This window comes from Nelumbo nucifera, chromosome 5 (genome assembly GCF_055504915.1).
Source record: "Nelumbo nucifera cultivar China Antique chromosome 5, China Antique-T2T, whole genome shotgun sequence".
NCBI classification, from domain to species: domain Eukaryota; kingdom Viridiplantae; phylum Streptophyta; class Magnoliopsida; order Proteales; family Nelumbonaceae; genus Nelumbo; species Nelumbo nucifera.
The window spans coordinates 13,151,126-13,173,063 of NC_142653.1; the positions used below are offsets into that span (position 1 = coordinate 13,151,126).

Sequence of the window (21,938 nt, forward strand, 5' to 3'; positions counted from 1 at the left end):
CTGGTTTTTAAACGGAAAACAAACAAACAGCTTATTTACCCTCCTCTATAAGACTATAACATAACAGTGCCTCTCAAAGGACGAAAAAAATGTTACGATTGCAAGTTTATTAGAGCCGATAAATATAGAAATAATTTTGTTCCAAGTTTCGAACCAATGCAAGGGATGAGGGATCCCTGGGAAGAGTATTTCTACCGAGTATGGCCATTTGTCTTAAATCATTGTATTTAGCGTTAATAGTGTATCGGTAACCCTGAAAACCGATAAGTATCAATCTATATACACCAATACGTTTCAATGTTTTGACCTTTCTAGTAGGAAGAGGGAACCAAAGTACTTTCTCAGAAACTAATCAACTAAAAACTAAAAATACCTCATCGGTGAAAGGATATATGCCAACCTTAATGAACGTTGTCAATGCAGTTACATCCCTTCTCATAATTCTAACAGATTAACTAAAAGTATTACAAAGGAAAGAGGAAGAAGAGGGAAATGGAATCAACATGTCCATGAGGCTGATCTCTTCATGAAGGGCTTCATCTGTTTGTCCTCCTCAAGTGACACCATACCCAAATGAGATGGGTCTTCAAGCATCATCTTTGCAACCAAGTAACCGGCTACAGACCAAGTCTGGAACTTACGAGCCTGCTTCCCAATATATCTTCCAAGCTTCCCATCATAATATTCAGGCCAATTGTCCTTCAACAACCGCATCTCAGCAAGCTCAATAGCACGCCGTGCAATCTGGGGGCGTCCAGTCTTGATGCATGCAGCTGTTAGGAGCCATAGGAGCACTGTATCCACACACCAGGGGAGAAAAGAAAATTGAAGGTTGTTAAACTCATGACAACATGTCAAACAAAAACTCAAAAAGAATATATTGATGCTTAGAGTCATCTTATTATGGTTATATTTATAAAGATTCAGCGTGCTAGTGGATTAGTAATTCAACTTTATAAAAGTGTAGCTGAATTGTACTTTGGCACCAAGGAGTCAAATGATGCAAGTTTTACCTGGCCAAGATCCTCCATTGTGATAACTCCACCTAGTATTTTTGGGGTCACAGCCAGTTACGATCCTCCATTCATGACCTTCTATGGCTGGATAACAAATTTTTAATGGCATTTCTCCAACCAATTCTTCCCAACGTGATTCAATAAGATCCATGATGGCTGCAGATTGTTCAGGAGTTGCCAAAGATGACAAAATTGCAACACAATTACCCAAGCAAAACCAACGGAAATCCATTCTTGCTGGGCTGACATTTCCAATAAAGTAACCACCACGAGATGGCATGAAATCAAATACCCAATCTGGAAGAGAATCTGGCATAACATTGAACTTGTTAACTGCAGTGTGAGAGTACTCCTCTGTTTTATATCTGTAAATATCATTGAGCTGCTTTAAATCAAGCCAAAAATAACTTCGTATGTGAAAACTAAGTGCATGGAGCCGTTTAGCTATTAGCTCTACACATTCTTTGCCCTCGTCATCTTGTTTAAGTAAAGCCAAAGCACATCTCAGAGCCATGAAAAAAAGAGCTTGTATTTCAATAGGGTACCCATAAACACCCTGAAATAGAAAAAGAATGGAACATTAAGAGAACAAACTATCAAAAATCAACTTGAGAAAAGCACAGAAAAAAACATTAAAAAGAAGGAAATTTTCATCCAAAGAAAATATCTAAAACATTGCACAGACAAACAAAAGGAACTTAACAAAATATCTATTATTGCCCACACAAGATGCTCAAACAAATGGATGTCTTTGATGTATTAAGTGCAAGAAGACCAAAGCCATTCTGACAGAGTTGTATGGGTTATCAGGAGATCAGTAAAATTATTTTTCGGAGAAGTACGGACAGGCCCAATGCAGATTTCTGAATCCCACTGCAGATCTATAAACATTCAAAATGTCAAATACCCACACTCTATGCACCAACACACGCCCGTGAATTGGCATCAATTCCAAGCTGGCACCTATCCCAACAGTACTTTGGGCCTACAAATTCTGACCCTGGGTTGAACCGTCATTCTCCCATTATTTTTTTGGTATTTAGTGATACTCATCATTAATAACCCCCCCCCAAAGTTGGTGGTTGCGGGAATCGAATCTGCGTCACAGTCCAGCTGACACACCAACTGAGCCACCCATCAGTTGGCAGGAGATCAGTAAAATTATTTCACACAAGGTATTTGTCCGAAGTGGATACATGATTCGAATGAGGTCAGATCGAGGCTGAAACACAGACAACCCAAACAACACATAGGACATGCATTTTCAGTAACTCTTTGTCCAATAGATAAATTATGGAATTTTAAAAGTTTCACATTCTATTTTTGTTTTGTATGTTTTTTGGTAATAAAATAAAAAAGATTTTATTAAAATAAAAAGGAGAAGATACAAGGAGAGTGACCAGAAGTCACGAGAGAGAAAGAGAGAAACAAGGCAAAATGCAACTTCCACAAAAAACCACACTACAAACCCAAGAAATCCAAAACCCAAAACACCAGGAAATGAAGAACTCGCTAAAAACAAGCCTGCATCATGAGACAAACAACCAAGCCCAAACATAGATGCGAAAAAACAAATAAAACTTCAATCCAATTCCACCCTTACTACTATGACCCAAAGCAACAACAAGGGAAAAAAACACCCCACCCAACAAGACACAACTAAGCCCTCCTTCTTTGATGTTATCTTTTATTTTAAAGTCACCCTTGCTACTATGACCCAAAGCAACAACAAGGGGAAAAAAAACACCCCAACAAGACACAAATAAGCCCTCCTTTGATGTTACCTTGAATTTTAACATCTTCTTGCTTGGTCCAACCCCAAGAAGACCCCCTTTCAGCGTAGCAAAAACTTTTGAGACCAAGACATCTTTATGTTTCTTCTGATTGCTAGAGTGTCCTTCCTGAACTTCAAAACATCAGGCCCCTCAATGATTCTTTACAGTCCCATGACAGGATTTTTCTCAAAAAACCTAACAACATCCTCCTCCGTACTTTTTTCAGTAACAACTTCTTCGGATCTATCTGCACATGAAAAGTTATGAGCACTATCAAGCAGTAAGGTGCTCTCAAAAGTATCCCCAATATCCTCCCGCACAGGCATTGGAATAATGTTTTCTAAGTCCTTAAACATCTTTCTAGTATAATCTTCTCCCCCCAAAGATAAGAAGACCCAATGCCATGCTCACTTCTAGTCCTGTATTTACAAACATCTTCACATCTATCAAATTTTCAATAACATGAGTCTCATCTATTGGAATTTCTTCTTTCTCTGAATCTAAATCCTTTTCTTCCTCCCCTTCACTTCCCTCTCCCTTCTCCTTTTCCAATCATCTTCATCATCATCTTGTAGTGGCCTTGTTCTGTATTGTCTCTTTCTTTTGAAAACCTTTGAAGAGGGATTAACTAAAGCTTTCTCATTTTCCCCCTTCACTACCCCTCCTTTCCCAAGGAACCCGTAGTTGCATTTTCTAAAATCCCCACCTCCAAGTAGACTCTCTCATCTCCCCGTCCCTCTCCTTCTAGCTTATCTGCCCCTTCTCTTCTTCCGCCTGTCACTCCTACAACAGTTTCTTTCTGGAGCTCACCTTCTTCTTGCTGTGATACACAACCACTATGAATAGTTGAAGCAATGCTCCCAGCTATAGACACAGTCTCTTCACTCTTGTCCCGCCTCTCTTTTGTTAGCGACAACCACTTCTCTCCCCTTCATTCCCAGCACATAGACCTGAATCCCCACACCTATTTTTGTTTTGTATGAGAAATTACTAATTAAAATTTCTTTCATCTTAATATTGGGTTGAGTTGAAAAACAGTCCACTTGATGTATGGAACTGTTTGAGATTGGATGCAAACCAGAAAATAAACAAATAAGAGAAGAAGAGAAGAGAGAGTTGGCGGCAATGAGTGTTAGAGAGTAAGAGGTTCGAACATAACCCCTCTCTAACACTCTAAATATCTTATTAATAAGTTAATCTTTGACAAATTACAGAGAGGCCCTTGAGTGGGCAGGAAAATACAAAAAACAGAACATTACAGAGTATGGGCCCAGAATAAGGCCCACAACAGAGAGAAACATAACATAACATGAAATGACAGTCTATGGGCCATTCAGCCCATCTTCCCTACACTCCCCCTCAAGCTGAGCATAGATGTTAATCATGCCCAGCTTGCCAGTGTCATGTTGAAGCCTTGCCTTGGAAATGCCCTTGGTGAGAAAATCTGCCAATTGTCCTTCAGAAGTAATAAATGGAAGACACACTTCACCGGAGGAGACTCTTTCTCGAATAAAGTGTCGATCAACCTCAATATGTTTGGTTCGATCATGTTGTACCGGGTTGTGAGCAATGTTGATGGCAGCCTGATTATCACAGTACAACATCATGGGTTTGTCATGATCAATCCCAAGTTCTTCCATTAAGGACCTTAACCACAACAATTCTGAGACTCCATGTGCCATGGCTCTATACTCAGATTCTGCGGAGGATCGGGCCACAACTGATTGTTTCTTACTCCTCCAAGAGACAGCATTACCAGCCACCAGACTGCAATACCCTGGAGTAGATCTTCTATCATCAATATTTCCAGCCCAATCAGCATCAGTATAGGCTTCAAGTTTCAGATGACCATGTTTAGCAAATAGAATTCCTTTTCCTGGAGAGCATTTCAAATAGCACAAAATCCGTTTTGCTGCTGCCATATGGGCATCTCTAGGAGCATGCATGAATTGGCTAATGCAACTGACAGCATATGCAATATCTGACCTAGTCATGCACAGGTACAAAAGCTTCCCAAGAAGTCTCTGAAAGACCCCTTTGTCTTCCAACAAAGTTCCATCCGAAGCTGAAAGTTTGTGACTCATATCAATAGGAATTGCAGCTAGTCTTGCACCCAATTTTCCAGTTTCAGACAACAAATTAATGACATATTTCCTCTGGGAAATAAGAATCCCATCCCTGGATCTGACAACTTCTATGCCAATGAAGTATCTCACTCCCCCAGATCCTTAATCTCAATTTCTGTACGGAGGAAAGACTTAAGAGCCAGAATGCCTGTGGCATCATCACCAGTCACTATAATGTCATCAACATACACAATGAGATACACTGCTAGAGATCCACTTTTCTTCACAAAAAGAGTATGATCTGACAGTGTCTGAACATAGCCGAATTTAACAAGTGCAGCTCTAAATCTCTCAAACCATGCTCTAGGAGATTGTTTGAGGCCATAAAGAGATTTCTTCAGTTTACATACCTTTCCTTGCATATCTTTCCCATACATTCCTGGAGGAAGACACATGTAGACCTCCTCATGTAAGTCACCATTCAGAAATGCATTCTTTACATCTAACTGATAGAGAGGCCAATCAAAGTGAGCTGCCAGAGATAAAAGAACCCTCACAGATGTCATCTTAGCAACAGGGGCAAAAGTCTCCAGATAGTCAATCCCATATGTTTGTGTGTAGCCTTTTGCAACAAGTCTGGCCTTGTACCTCTCAATAGTCCCATATGCCCTGTATTTAATGGTAAAAACCCATTTGCACCCAACTGGATCCTTCCCTTCAAGCAAATCCACCACCTCCCAATTACCATTTTCATGTAGAGCATCCATTTCAGTCTGCATGGCATCTCTCCATTCCAAAATCCCAAGAGCTTCTGATACAGACCTAGGAATGGGGTTAGAAGCAACTGAAGAGAGGTAGGCACAGTATGAGGGGGAAAGTAGGCCATAAGAAAGGTGTTTGGAAATGCAGTGTGCAATACACTTCCGCTTTCCTTTCCTAACAGCAATGGAGACATCAAGATCTGGGAAGGATGATTCCAAGGGAGCTGAAGTAGTACCTGTTATCTCATCTGTGATTGGGAGTGTATGAGCCTCATCTGTTGTAAGGGAAACCACTTGCTCATTCCTGGATCTCTGCCTTTGATACACTTTGGGATTATGGGTAGGACGAGGAGGTAAAGAAATAAGAGCACTAGGACAAGAGGAATGAAGTGGCTGATCCCCCTTTGATTCATTTGGTGAGGATACAGGTTTGTCAAGAGACTCAACTGGGACAGGAAGGGGAAGAGCAAAAACTTGTGACAAACTCTCCCCCTGTTGACAATGTCCTTCCTGAGAGGAACCATAAAAAGGAGAAAGTTCATCAAAGGTAACATCCATAGAGACATGTCAGGTGCCAGTCTTTGGATCAAAACAACAATAACCCTTTTGTGTGGGGGAGTAACCAAGGAAGATGCATTTGTGGGCTTTTGGTTCAAACTTGTGTCTCTGCACACTTGGAATGTGAACATAACAGGTACAGCCAAACACGTGAAGAGGAATTTGAAAGAAATCCTTGTCTGGATGAAGAAGACTGAAGGGGGATTTAAACCCTAAAACCCTGGATGGCATACGGTTTATGAGATAGGTAGTAGTAAGTACACCATCACCCCAAAATCTTGTGGGAACATGTGAGGCAAATAAAAGGCTCCTTGCAACTTCAACAATATGTCTATTTTTCCTCTCAACAACTCCATTTTGTTCAGGGGTTCTAACACAGAAGTTTTCGTGAATAACCCCCATGTCAGAGAGATGCAAGGATAAATTCTTCTCAAAATACTCTTTTGCATTGTCAGATCTGAAAACCTTAATTCTGGTATCAAATTGAGTTAAAACAAACTCATGAAATTGCCTCACAAGTCTCGGGACTTCATCTCGGGATTTCATTAAGTATATCCAAGTGAATCTAGAAAAGTCATCAATAAACAGGATAAAATATCTGTAACCCCCCATAGAGGATAAGTGGTAAGGCCTCTCCACACATCAGAGTGTACAATATGAAAAGGAAAAGAATATCTTTTATTGCTCACAGGGTAATTTTTTCTACAATGCTTTGACAACTGACATGACTCACAATTGAGACTGGACACACCGACTCCCTTAAACAGTTTGGGAAGCAAATGACCTAAAGTAGAAAAAGGTAAATGACCCAACCGACAATGACTCAACATAATTTGACTGACACTCTGAAGAAGTAGAACCAAAAGCAACATTCTTGGGATGATCAAAGCATTGGTCAGGGGTGTCGAGCAAGTATATTCCATTCGCTTCATGGCCACTTCCAATCACCTTCCGAAACTTCAGGTCCTGAAACACACAGTGAGAAGGGAAAAAGGTTACACAACAATTCAATGACTTGATTAAACTACTTACAGATAACAAGTTGGTATTTAACTTAGGTACATGAAGAGTGGAAGATAAGAGTAAAGAGTTTGTAGGCTTGACAGTTCCCTTGCCAGAAATAGGAGCAAGAAAACCATCAGCTAAGGTGATTTTGTCACGACCAGGAAGCAAATCATATGACACAAACAAAGTGGAAAGGTTGGTCTTGTGATCAGAAGCACCTGAGTCAATGATCTAAGGGGTCTTGGGATTACCTGAGGTGGATGCATGGTTAGCAGAAGCCCTTATACCTGAGTGAGCAAATGCGGTGGTGGCTAGACTTCCAGAAGGGTTGGATGATGAAGTTACACCTTCAAGCTGGATGATCATCTTTCCAAACCTCATATTCAGCTTTCATGGCTGCCAATTGTGCACTGGCAGACTCAACCTCTGTATCTGTACTTGTGGCTGCATGTGCACTTCCTGTCTTTCTACTATCATTCTTCTTCTGGAATCGGATAGGGACAAGACTGGGATGCAATTTCCAGCACTTGTCCTTAGTGTGTTTCGGCTTCTTGCAATATTCACACATCACCTCCTTCTTTCCTGTGCCACTGGGAGCTCTTGTAACCCCTTTGGGTTTAATTCCCATATTTGCAAAATGATCATTGGTACTGACTCCTTGAACCTGCACTTGCCTCCTACTTTCTTCATTGCTGACCAAAGCATATGCTTGAGACAACAAAACGTCTTCCTTGGACAAGATGTTTTGCTTTGTAATGTCATATTCAGAATTCAACCCTGTCAAGAACTCAAAGACCCTATTCCTTTCAACCAATTTCCTGTATGTTTCAGCATCCTTGGGGGTATCCCATGTTACAGCCTCTATCAAATCAATCTCTTGCCATTGAGATTTTAGGGCTGAGAAGTATGTTGCAAGTGACTTCTCCCCCTGTCTTAGATTCTTCACATCACTTCTCAGTTTGTAAGCTCTGGCAACATTCAACTTCTGGGAGTAAGTTTCTGCAACACTATCCCATATTTCTTTAGCCAAGTTCATCCACAGATAATGCTGACTAATCTGTGACTGCATTGAGTTCACAAGCCACCCAATCACTGTGTAGTTTTCTTGCACCCATCTCTCATAAGATGGATCATCCTCTAGAGGAGCTTTCTTGCTCCCAGAAATAAAACCCCATTTTCCTTTGCTACAAATATGGATTTTCACTGATTGTGACAAAGCCAAGTAGTTGGTTCCATCAAGCTTAACTGTAGTTACAGCCAGCATAGAATCGGTTGGGGTTCCCAAAATCTGTCCATATTCAGCAGCATTCTTGTTTTCAAGGCTTGAGAAATCCATCATGTAAAGGCTCCAATTAGGATTTTCAATAGGTTTCCCAAAGTACTGGGGTCTTGATGAGTTTAGTTTGAGCTGAATAGGCAACAACAACTAGCTCACAGAATCAGTTCAACCTTGATAACTGTGACAGTCTAGTTCGGTGGTAGTTCTTTCTATACTGTTTCAGCCTTCAAAGGACACCCAACAAACCTCCAATCACAAGGTATTTCAGGTTCCCAACAGCCATTGTCCCAAAGAGAAGAAAAAAAGACCACAGTCCTTAAGAGACCTTTTGTCAAACACTCAGTGTGCAGTAGTTAACAGTAGCTGTTAACTAGAAGAAATCACTTCAAAGTGTTCAGTATAGGTCCAAGAAGAGACTGGGATGAAGATGAGACTAGTACCACTTAGTTTAGATCAGTTTCAGCAACTTGGCAGTCCAATAATCAGCCGAATAGCACTTCCAAAACAACCCAGAAATTTCTGAGTAGAATCAGTCCAGCAACAGTGGGCCGAATGGAGGTGGGCTTTGAATGCTTTAACAGTCCTCCCAAACAACAAAAAATAACCCAGCAAAGGACTGAGAAAAGACTTACAGTAAGACAGTCTCTGGTTTGAACTATAAACCAGGCCGAACACTTGTTCTCTGAGATAACTTCGAAATTCCTTTTCTCTAATTTCAAATCAGGCCAAACAACTTGCTCTCTGATTCTTCCTGGTCACCGAACCCTTCTCCAAGTGTATAGAAACTTGGGCACCCTCCAATGACCTCCAAGAACCAGGCGGATGACTGTAAACTTTCAGCCCTAGAACCTCCTCATGCAGTTGGCTGAACTAGAACCACATGAGGGACACGCCAAACAATGGCCCGCTCTGATACCAAGTTGAAAAACAGCCCACTTGATGTATGGAACTGTTTGAGATTGGATGCAAACCAGAAAATAAACAAACAAGAGAGGAAGAGAAGAGAGAGTTGGCGGCAATGAGTGTTAGAGAGTAAGAGGTTCGAACATAACCCCTCTCTAACACTCTAAACATCTTTTTAATAAGTTAATCTTTGACAAATTACAGAGAGGCCCTTGAGTGGGCAGGAAAATACAAAAAACAGAACATTACAAAGTTTGGGCCCAGAATAAGGCCCACAACAGAGAGAAACATAACATAACATGAAATGACGGTCTATGGGCCATTCGGCCCATCTTCTCTACAGGTTGTCAAGCAGCCTAGTCTGACACTCTCCAAAGATCCCTTAACAGGATTTCTTGAAAAAAGAAAGTGCTCTAGAAATAACCATAAACCTTTTTTGCCAAATATATTTTTAGGCTTAACTGCTTAAGAGTATAGTTTTTTGGTGCCTTGATAGAAAGTTTAAAAGTTAACTGTGAAGATAACCTTTCGGCTATAATTTTTATTTATCATATTAAGTGACAAGGAGTACATAAGAGGATACATATTGAAAAGCTATACCACCAACCACAAAAATTAAATGGAAATAGAACTGTAGTCATATAAAAAGGCTCTCCTTAACCCAAAACTTGCAAGCTCAACTACCTAGGTATCCAACATTTGACAAACCTTCTCACTTTAATTTGACCTCATTGAGCAATCATCTTACCATAGTTGTCAAGGCGATGTCTAGGCAACTAAGTGCCACAGAGGGTGACCTCACTTAAACACCTAGTTATTTTCTACATGATGCTATAAAATACTTTTTTTATTCTTTACTTTTGATATTATAATAATAAAATAGATATTACTGATCAAAATTATTCATTTATGGGTTCGTATACTATTTTCTTTTTATTATGTTCTTATTCGTTAGGGTTCAATCAACACACATGTTGGTGTTGTATGCTATCTTTAACCCTTGAAGACTTCAAAACTTAAAGTTTCTTCATCTTCCTCTTTTTTCTTTTTTTTTCTTTTCCCAAGACAAAAAGGGGCCAGCTCCTATATTCTCTAAATTTTCTTTTCTTCCTTTGTTTTCTTCTCGTGAATAAGTTGATTTTCTATGTTTCAATGTGAAGTTTACAGCTTTTTTTATGAAGATTATTGATAACCACTAGTGAAAGATGATTGTCGGTTGCTATGGAACCTATGGAATTAGCCTAGTATTCAGGGTTTTATTAAAAAAATGCTAGGCTGACACTCAGGCACCCACCTGGGAACTAGGTGACATGGCACCCCCCGGTCATCTAAGCTCACCTTGGCAACTTGAAAACTATGAGCTTGACAAGTGCTTCAAAGAATTTGCACTTACTTGTGCTAATGTCATATCCAAAGGGTTCCTAAGCTGCATTACCCAATAGGTTCTGTACAAAATAGGGGAAAAGTAATCACAACATGCTGCACTTCAGGACATTAGAACTTAATAAGACAGATGACAGGGTACGAGAAAAGAGGGATTCATACACCTTAGACTAGAAAAGAGGAAAAACTAAAACCTGTGGTCAAAACAATGAATCAAAACATATTCCTCACAGAATTTCTGAACCATCTATAACAAAATAACTATATATCTTCGGAACTTTATTTCTGAGTAATAACTAAGAAACAATGGAATCCCAAGTTTGACCCTTCCAATATAACACTACATTGAAAGTGATGGTCATTTTTATAAATTTTGAGAAATACCATAACAAATAGATTTTCATATCCTAGTAACCAATAAATCTTGCAACCATCAATATTTCTTCTTTTTTGGTTAACAAAACAGTCTAAGCTAGCCAACCCCATATAGTTGGGATAAAGCATGGATGGGTTGGACCAGTCTAAGCTGGATGAATTGGACCAGACCATACATCTAATCATAGGAGCCATACCAAGCAAGAAGAACCAGACCAAAGTAGGCTTGAGACACCAAGGCCCTGGGACATGAGAATTCAAGATTTAAGAGAAAAATAACTACCAATAAAAAACTATGGGTGAGCTTTTTCTTATACAGTACGTAATAGTTATACCATACTATTTTTTTTACTTTTGTATAGACAGATCACAAATGATAACAACCTCCAACCTGCAGTAGTGCACTCCTATTGCTTGATAGACTTTCATGGTGCATGACCAAACTGTCCCAAGTGACTATTTAATCATATTAGTTTGAGCTCCTCAGTTCCTTCTGTGCTCTCACTTGTAATCTTCTTTAATCGTACCCTTAATCTACGTTAACTCCTTATCTTAGACACTCTTGGATTGCCAAACATTTTGCTCCATGAAGTTTACCCAGACTTATGTGAAGGTTTTTTTTTTCTTTCCTGGCTCCATGGGGCTACACAACTGGGGGGCTAGCTCATACCCCAAACCCATAACCCCCCAACCTTGGTGCAGGAGGGATTCAATCCCAAGTCTCCATTACAACTGGCCAGAGATAAGAAGTTAATAGTAAGATATCATAAGAGCAAGAAAGAAACAAGGCATTCTGCCCCATGATGCTTACCCAGTCTTATGAGAAGTATATTGAATGGGCCATTACCCGATGTCTATCACAACTATAGTGGATATAGGGAGGGGTAGACAGGATATAGACCTAACATTTGGCCTTTTTGCACACAAAACGACTGCTTTCAATCTCAAAACTGTGTTCTCACACTTGACAGCCCAATATATAAGAGAAAATATAGAACTGGATAAGAAAAGGAACGAACACACATAATGAGACACTTATAGGTTAAACATTAACCCATTACCTCTATTTCTTCTCCTTATCTGGGATTTTTGGGCACATAACCCAAAAGAACTAAAGAAAAAGCAAAAATCCTTAATCAAGGGAGTCACATACGTTTAAACAGGAAAACATATACTGCTAGCTGATGCAGCAAATAGCATTCACCTAGGTCCTTGGAAGTTGGAATGTCTTGCAATGGTGAGTTTATGGAAATAGATTCAATCATGGAAATCCCCATTAGCCATCTTTTACTGAAAGAGCAATTCATAACTTGAACGCATAGTATATCAAAACTATAATCTGGAATTCAATTATTGTTTCATGGTGCAACCTATCTCCCAAGAACTGTTCCATAAGGTAGGAATTTTCCACCTTAGGATGTAATTTCACACCACAGGTTACAGCTGAGGCTTGAGTTATATCCCCCCACCCCTCCAATGCTTTGTTTTTTATGTTTAACTTTCAGGATGGGATTGGTTATTAATGAAAATCGTTGCTTTAGTGGCATGCAGGTAGATGATCTGGGGGAATAATCTCCAGGGTGACTGGAGGCATCAGTTCAAAGTTCAACTAGGTTAACAAAATTTCTTTTCTGCACAAAAACATTAAAAAAAAAAAGACAAATTCTTTGCACCAATACTAGGGAATTAACCATAAATATCCCTAGCATCAGACAGTGAATGAACATAAAGGGAAATTAGACAAATTATCATGGCCCAAGCCCAAGAGATAAAGTAAAAGGAATTCCCCCTCAAACAATGCACCCACTAGAAATAGTAAAGACAAGGACATAAAGCCATTTATCCTCAAAACTCTACCATTAACATATTCTGCTTATATTGACCAGGGTAGAGTTTTGGAACAGAAGGAATATTGTTTTCTTGTTTTTGGATTCCATTTTTAGGCTTATGGATATTTGTCCTATTTATTTCAGCAATAGCAGTACTAGTAAAGAGAAACTCATATAAGTATGTACTTATTTATTTGTTTGTTTATTTGTTTTTTGTCTGTGAATATGAATGCATTTATGTGCATAGATAGATACAGAAGTGTGTGTGTGTGGGTGGGGGGGGGGGGGGGTGGAGAGAGAGAGAGAACCAACTAGTAACCATATAATTGATATACAAGAAAGAAGAAGCAACCACATACTCACCATTCTACGATCAACCATACAACATCCATCAGCACAGAGCAGAGTTGGGAATGTGTCAAACCCTTCTGAAAGACATAAACTCAGAATAAGGCGCATACCCCTTTGGCACTCAGGCATTTCAGCCAAAGAAGAATCTCCTGTAGACTTTGTATATGCCCGAAGCAGTATAATCCACCAAAATCCAGAATCAACAGGAGCAACTCTGCCTATTGCACTCTCACCAAAATCTGCAATCAAAGTTTCATAGTTCCTAACAGGATCATGGAGCACTTTAAAACTTGCTGGCATTACCCCTTCTCCTAGCTTGAAACGATCAATCTTCTTTTCCCAAGATTGCAGACGGAGAGTTTTCAAAATAAAGTTCCTTACTATTTCAGGTTCCCCATTCATCAAAAAGGCCAATGCACTTGGAACAAAATCTCTCACAAATACCTATCCAGAACAAAAGTAGTTAGGTACTATAGTCACGTAGTGAAGCTTAACAGAAAGCAATAACTGCACAAATTATTCTCATGATAATCATCGGAGAACAAGGAGATTGCATGTTCCTATGAGATATAAACATGAAAGAAGGTGATGCAGAGGTGAGAAATAAGAATTTGTCAAGGCAGCATTTATAATGCCCCACATCATGGTAACTATAAGTTAAACAACTGAATAACCATCATTGTGACTCTAATAGTTATGCCATGTAAATCATCCAACCGATAACCATTTCATGGATTATACAAGTTCAACAACTGTCTAGCTTGCAAACTGAACATGCCCAAATAGCATCCATATGATAATGATGATCACCCTTTTATGGTTAATGATAACAAGGTCAGCGCCCTTGTTATCACCAACTGAACAACCATGTGGTTGTATATTTACAATCGAACATCTAAGAAGGCCACTTGAGCCCCAACTGTTAACTTCTATCTGGGAATAGGTTTGAGATGGCATTTCTAAGGTACCTGCAATTGCATTCCCATTCTGTCCTGTAACATCTTTCAAAAGAAATTTTCACATGCTGACGGTTTCAAGTTTTGACACACCAAAATGTTTGAACTTTCTTAAAGGAAAAAAAATGTGTACAACAAAAATTTTCAAGCATGGAATGAATGGCCAATTTGGAAAAGAAAACAATCCCATTACAAAAATAGAAGCATAATAACTTGGAGATTTTGGCAACCTTAGAACAAAGTCTTTGATAAGATCTTCCCAGGAGAAGTTAGGAGTAATGTTTAAGTACCATGTATGATACTAATTTCTGCTTCAAACCTTATCAGGTTGAGAACCATTACAATGCAGAAGAGTTCTCAAAACATCTTTCTTCAAGATTGACCAATTAAATCCTTCTGCAATAGTAATGATCTTCTATAAAGCAGGCTACACTTGTACAAGGTTGTACACTTTTTTGATCTTTAATACAATACCTACCTTACTCCCAATCAGAGGAAAAAAGTGAAGACCCCCAACCCAGAAGAGGTGCAAAAGATCCCCCACCACCAACACACATACAAAACTTTAAAAGATAGATTTTCTTGCAACGCGGTTATGCTCCCATGAATAGACAACCATATGCCTAGGATACTTAGAGTTTGATATGTAGACACTAGTGTAAAAGTTTCTTCAAGGTCCTCAGCTTCTAATACTCTTACTTGGTTTACTAACTAGCATTCAAAGATCCATTAGTAAATGGTGTTAACTAGAAGAGCACCACTAACCATATTATCATTTTCAATTTAACATTTTAACACAAATAAAAATTTTGAACACAAGTGCTCCTTGCCATGTCAAGCACCGAACTTCTTTTGAAAGTTTAAATTCCTAAAAGCTTCAAGATCCAAGAATTTTATCAACCCTGAACTCTATTGGTCAAATAATAGAAATAACATATTTGTATGACTGATAAATCATGTAAGTAGGTGGTGCTCCTTGGTTGCCAATCACTAAGCTTCTTTTGCAGGTTGAAACTTGAAAATTCTGAAAGTTTCATTTTTTTTATCAATAATTCTGAAAGTTTCATATCTGTGGATACCACTCTGAACTTTGGTATTTATAAACTGCTTTGAGTTCTATGTCGGATTCCCCTTTAACTTTGTTTTGAAAAACACAACTTTTGATTTAAACTAATCAAGGAAATCTAATTTCTCATAAAAGTCGAGTGTGTTTTTTTTATAGACACTTTGTAGCATCATCAGACATACTGCATGTACCATCTTTACAGTAATTCACATATTAGTTCGCCAAAAAAGCACAATGTTCTATATGGAACTGCATCCAGGATCCATCATATGATGATCCCTATCATTAACACCTAATCAGTGTTATAAAATCTGGACTAAAACTGAAAGTCAGAGGGTAAATCCATTAGCCAGATTTAAAACTAAATCAACAGTTTGTACCAGATAGTTGACTCTTAAGCTACCAGGACTTAAAAGTCAATATTCAGTACAGGTTTCATAATATTGCACTGTTGATGGAGCCATCTGTCTTGAATTCTGTTTTGGGGGACTATACTTGGTACCTTGCCCTTCACAGCTCCACCTCTTCCTCTCAAGACTATTGACTGACCAATCAACTCATCAATCATATGTTTTCCATCAATTAACTTTAAAAACATGGTTTCATATCATATTCATTCATTGATAAGTCCATGTATGGTTTAATAATTTCATATGTAAATAATGGCATTGTGACCATGTAAGTTTGGGAGCATTCATGTTTGCCCTCTAGGATCTTTGAACTCATGAGCAACACCATAGCACAAGTTGCTGACATTTTTTAAACCCTAGAGGGCATGGTGATTTTCAGGAAGTCAATAGAATGTATATTATGTATCTTAGAAGTTGCATACAAGTATACAATCTAGGAACTGCATTCAAGTAGGTAATCATAGTAATGGAGAAAAGGCTAAGCATGGAAGCCAAAGAAGTTTAAAACCTGGGTAAAAATGACATCAAGAGATCCATCCGGTCAGGGGGCAAATCGTAGACAAGGTGATTTTGTCAAATGGGAAATAGCACAAATAACCATAAAGTGCTGTGGATCCAAAAAAAAAATAACCATATAAGTGTTATGGCAATTGATAAAGCTAACATGAGAACCACAAACACATAGGTAGCAATTGCAAATAATACGCTGGTAATGCAGTTACAGAAGTAGCAAGCACAAACATTAATACAACCATGTCTTTGTAAGCAAAGAAATCATAAGATTGCATGATAGAGATGAAGCAGGTAAGGGATGTCCACCATCCAGTCCTTAGTGCATAAATGCAGAGAAACCAGAGTTCAGCAAGACCCAAAGAAATGGGGATCTAAAATGCTGATTTTAACAGCAATGTCGGTTGTCAATCCAAAATGCTGATTTCCACAAGCTTCACACTGATGAACTTGCTCTGGCAATAAATGGACAATCTGGAGTGAGCTAAGTTCATTAGTCCTAATTCCTAAGATCCTGAACCAATGGGCCAGAATGCATCAACAGATGGGCATCTGATCAGTGAAACTTCCAGTAGATTGAAAGGTGAGCCAGTGTGATGCCAAGTTCTCCATATGCAATGAAAAGCAGTTATTACATACAACATAAACCAATTTAAAATAGTAGATATAACTGAAACCAAATAATAGGACAGTTTCTCCTCACCTATCAGCCAACTGATACTTAATTCAGTAAGAAATGAAACCTAAATGTTGTTTTCTATACACTAACATGATGAAGAAACAGAGTTTATGCATTATCAGCATAAATAAGGAGAAAGAGAGTAAGGGACTATACCTGATCATAGTTAAGTTCTTCTTCAGAGTGGTCCAATGCAGCAATAGTCCCAACTGGCTGGCCACGAAAGTACACTAAAGAACGTCTCAAAGCTTCCCATGCTTCAGCAACAATAGGGTGTGTCTCGAAATAAGTCTGTGAGCGGGGGGTGGTCAAACCAGACCTTCTACCAGGAGAATATATATTATCAAGGTGATCTATCATACGGAAGGGATTCTCAACATTTCTGGAGGAAGGTCTTGGGGAGAAACCCATAGACAATTCACCAAGAGACCTTTCATCGAAAGATCTCTGCCTTTCTATATTAAGGGGTCTATGTCTGTCAGCTAGCCTCGAGAAATCACATTCTTCGATCTCAGCCACGGTGCATAGTGGATCAACACTTCTTACGCTACCATTCTGAGACACGTCCATTACAACTGCAGGCATTTCCAAACTAACCAAATATTGAAACAAGGTCGATTCGAAGGTAGTTCAAGGGTTTCAAAAATCTGTGTTTGAACAAGCTTAAAAACATAATAGTCATCAAACTAAAACTCGATAAATAAGCACGGAAGACGAACTAAGCAATATCTCAAAGAGTTCTCAGACATACAAATCCATTAAAAATTTAAAATAAAAATAAAACTACATTAGAAAGACAGCGGAAAAAAAAAATACACTTCAACATCAAAGCATCGTAAGATTTGCATCGCACAAAAAAGTAAAAAACAAAAGCTACGAACAATCAAAAATACGAAACTACTCAAAATCCAAAGGCATTTGCAGTATATCAGCTTAATTAAGTTAGCAATAAAGTCTGTCCATAAATCCAACACCAGAGTAATGTTTACAATGCCAGCAAAGTATTTATTACGGAATAGAAATGATAATTCGAAAAAAGGAACTTGCAGAAAACAGATCAAATACTACCGGTTAATAAACAAAAATATAATCAACAAGATTTGAAACAACAATTCCTGCCTCAGAAACCCTACTACTTCAATCATGAGAGCACTAACCAAAACGGAACAAGCTAGGAAAAAATCTGGAAAAAAAAAAAAGAAAAAAGAAAAAGACTGACCTCGGAAGCGCCGGAAATGCGCAGGCTAATTAACCTAGACCACCTACCACCTGCAAGCACATCAACGGCTGCAAACCCAATAATAAATGAAACTTAAAAGAACATGCCGCCTGCAATTGTGACCATATGTGAACCTCACGAAGTTGGTACCGATCATGATAATCATCTAATTAAGTAGGAAGATGGGCCTGACAAGTGAGGGCAACGGGTTAATGCCGGTGTACTTAAGTGTGATAACCAGCTGAGCCAGTGGATCCAAGACTTGAGTTGGTCTTGGTCGATAGAGTGGCCGACAAGTGGTTCATCTCGGGAGATCCGAGGAGACCTGACACTTGAGAGCTTACCAGCCCACGACCACGAGATTGTCGCCCAGCGGGCAGCGGCCCAGCCATCACCATTCACCAATATCTACCCTGAGAACTGGACAGTTGGATCACCACCGTCTCGGCAAGTGGTAATAATCCAACCTTTTCTCGGTTCTTCCCCGGTTACTAGTTTCGAATATACTGTGCGATGGCCTTGTTTCTTGCCACGTGGCTAACATAGGGGATGAAGGACTGATCCGCGCGTAAAAATGACGTAAAAGCGTGACACGATTTCGTGCGCAGCCGGTAATCTTTGTCCTGGGCTCCTGGCCCAAAACGAATAAGAAAGGATCATTTAGACGACGTGGCTTTCTTATCCACCGTGAAAGGGAGCTTCCTCTCCTCAGAAGGAGCCAAAAAAAAAAATCATACAATATTACGTAGAGCAATTATAATGTTAAAATTTGAGAATAAAAAATATATAATAAAGAAAAGTAGTAGGGAAAATGGATCAATAATTGATGAAGGACAAATTGGTTTAAGTTTAAAGCTTATGTGAGTTTGAGAGAGGAGAAAAAAAAAGTTATATGACTAAATATGGAAGAAACACGTGAAATTCGTGAAAGGATCGTTACCCAACATTGGTCGGTTGATCCCTTAGGTTGGATTGGACCAGATGAACCTAACCTTTGGCTTTGGGCTTCTTATTGGACGAAGCGGATTCTTTGAAATTGAGAATTTTTTAATAGGAATAATCTAGGGGGTGTTTAGTATGGCTGGTTTATTTAAAAAAATGTTTGTAATTCAAAATCGAGGAAAGTGATTAGTAAACGTTTTTCTATTGTTTGCTTACAGTTAGGCGCCACGTAAATAGAATAGTAAATAAATACCTTGGTGAGAATTTAAAATTATGCTTTTTCAACGGTTGATTTGCACGTAAATCTAGATAAATGTTTATCGATAAGCATGCTTACCAAATAACATTTTTATACAAATGCTTATATGACAATGAACTAACACCATTTATCAAAGAAACATAAGCCATACCAAACACCATCATATGTTGCCTAAAAGATATGTATCGAAGGGCTTTTAACAATCAACCCCAATGAATTTTGATAAATACCACATGATCATTTATCAATTCAATAATTATTATATTATTGGTTTTAAGTTTCTGGGATCGTAGTCGATAAAGGCAACTTTTGGGCCTTGATATTAATAAAAATTATATTTTGAACATAATTATTAAAATAGGCTAACTATTTTTAGGAAAAATGTCAAATAGGGGCAGAAACATTTTTCATCTCCTTCCTCCTTCAAACCACCGAATAAATCTCCCCAAGATTAATAAATATTTATCACAAATCTATATTCTTTGTTCACCCTTGTAGTTGCTAACTTACTGCAAGCAAAAATGGCGAAACCCACTCTTGTGTTTTTGCATTTCATTATATGTATTTCGCTTATTCACATAGCATACTCATATACCTCTTCCAATCATGATTTTCAAGCCTTAATTGCATTCAAAACCGCTTCAAATACCTCTAACAAGCTTAGTTGTTGGAACCAAATCGTTGATTTGTGTACTTGGTACGGTGTTTCGTGTATTCTTCTAGGTGCTTCAAAAGAATAATTCATAGCAATTATGCTCCGAGTTTAAAACAACTCAAATGCAAAGAAGAAAAAAATAAAGGAAGAGAGAGAGAGAGAATGTGGAGGTGGAGATATTTATTTGATGGTGTGGAAGAAGAATGAGATGAATAGTATTTTTGCCTATATTTGATATTTTTGCCTATATTTTTGCCTAAATTTGCCGATATCATAGGGACTTTTTTAGCGTATGCAATACACCAATTTGAACCAAACAAGGCTAAGTGCAAGTGAAATCTGTGACATGAATCTGGTTTGAATTTGAATTCCAATTTCCAAAAATAGGTTGGACACACCAGAACTCGGCTCTAAATAAAATAAAAATGTTGCAGAGTTATGTTTTGTCATATGTTGTCACACGTCAGTTTAGGAAGAGTGCAAATATAAATATAAAATGTAAAATCTTATGTTTTATATTATTATATATATATATATATATATTAAATGCACATATTTATATTCCTCCTAACTGAGCGTACAAAAAAAATTACAAAATTAATAAAGTAGATAAGAAAAGTTATTTTAACGTTACTGGGTATGTTCGAAAATTCCATCTCTACACTATATGGTAAAAACGTTATGATCATGTCATGTTTGTTCCCTTCGAATACGTGGTCACTTGACATTAAAAAAATAATAATAAAAAATAAGCATATGGATCCAGTCACACTAATCCTAAGTTTAACGGTGGTTCAGAAAATATATTTTACAAGATGATGCAAAATATCTGTACTCTCTAGAAATTTGTAATAACATGGTTCTCTTGTGATAAGTTTACGAATATATTGTTTTATAAGTGGATGCCCTACTTTTAAAATATTATGCAAAAATATCTATACCATTGACCTTATATAACTATACTAGTGAGTAGACCTGTTCATGGGCCAGGTAGTTCGACGGGTTGGTTGGCCCGGTTTGATCTAAGTCAGGCTTGGATAAGATTTTAGGCTTGCGAGTTCGGGTTCGGACTTTCTCAAAAAAGCCCAGTCCGAGCTTGAGCCCAATTTAATAATATATTATATATAATAAAAAAACATATATAATATATTTTTCTTCTCTTTTTTCAAGTAATAATGAGATTTTTTCATTTTTTTTGTTATGTTTTGAGGTCTTTTAGTATAAATAAACAACTTTTAATTGAGTTAAGGAAAATTTTTTCCAAATTTATAGTTGGGCTCGGGCCCAGGCTTCAAGCTTTATAGTCAAGTCGGGCTCGGGCTCAAAACCTAGACCCAATGGTCAGGCCGAGCTTGGACTCAGACCTGAACATTTTCTGTTAATGTAAAGGCAAAGCCTGGCCCGAGCTGTGAACAGATCTACTAGTGAGGGCTTGTGTGATGCAAGGGCTTTGTTATAAGAAATTAAGCTAGGAGTCTTAGGTTGCATTTGGCATTCCTTATTTGAAGGGCTTGTTTCCTTTTTGCATTTAAAATGCCCTTATGATTATTGAAATTCTAATTGCAAAAAACGAGATAAGTCCTTAAGATAAGGAATGCCAAATGCAGCATTATACTATTCTTTATTGGTTTAAGTTAGACTAAATATACTACAATCATTATTTTTTGTGGCATGTATTATTGTTTGATAAATCTATATTAAATTTCATTAAATATTTTAATAATATTTATTGAGGTTATTTTTGTGGGGTCAGGGATGGGGAGTGCCTCCTCGTCCCCGCTTTACCTTGTTGTCATTCCTAACTCGAACGGTTGAACCGTTTGGCCTAGAAACTATCCAAGCAATTGGACCTGTTTCACCCCTAAACCGCTTATTTGTCAAAAATATTTAACTTGGTTAGCAACTTAAATAATAGTTTTTAGTTGCTTTTATTTTAATATA

General features: G+C 38.1%; 1 protein-coding gene across 4 annotated transcripts; it reads right to left on the bottom strand.

The window, feature by feature from the left end:
• Window positions 1-377: 377 nt before the first annotated feature.
• On the bottom strand, window positions 378-18,522 carry LOC104605249 (putative alkaline/neutral invertase B). 4 transcript variants are annotated; one of them, XM_010269957.3, is made up of 5 exons: window positions 18,142-18,522; window positions 17,079-17,497; window positions 13,314-13,745; window positions 1,014-1,572; window positions 378-794 (listed from the first exon to the last, which is right to left on the bottom strand). In XM_010269957.3, exons 2-5 carry the CDS (start codon window positions 17,490-17,492, stop codon window positions 499-501), a joined length of 1,701 nt encoding a protein of 566 aa, XP_010268259.1. In that variant the 5' UTR covers window positions 17,493-17,497; window positions 18,142-18,522; the 3' UTR covers window positions 378-498. The 4 variants fall into 4 exon arrangements, with proteins under 4 accessions (XP_010268259.1, XP_010268239.1, XP_010268251.1 ...); XM_010269937.3 differs by having other exon boundaries at window positions 17,079-17,584; window positions 18,142-18,376; XM_010269949.3 differs by having other exon boundaries at window positions 17,079-17,514; window positions 18,142-18,289.
• Window positions 18,523-21,938: the final 3,416 nt, after the last annotated feature.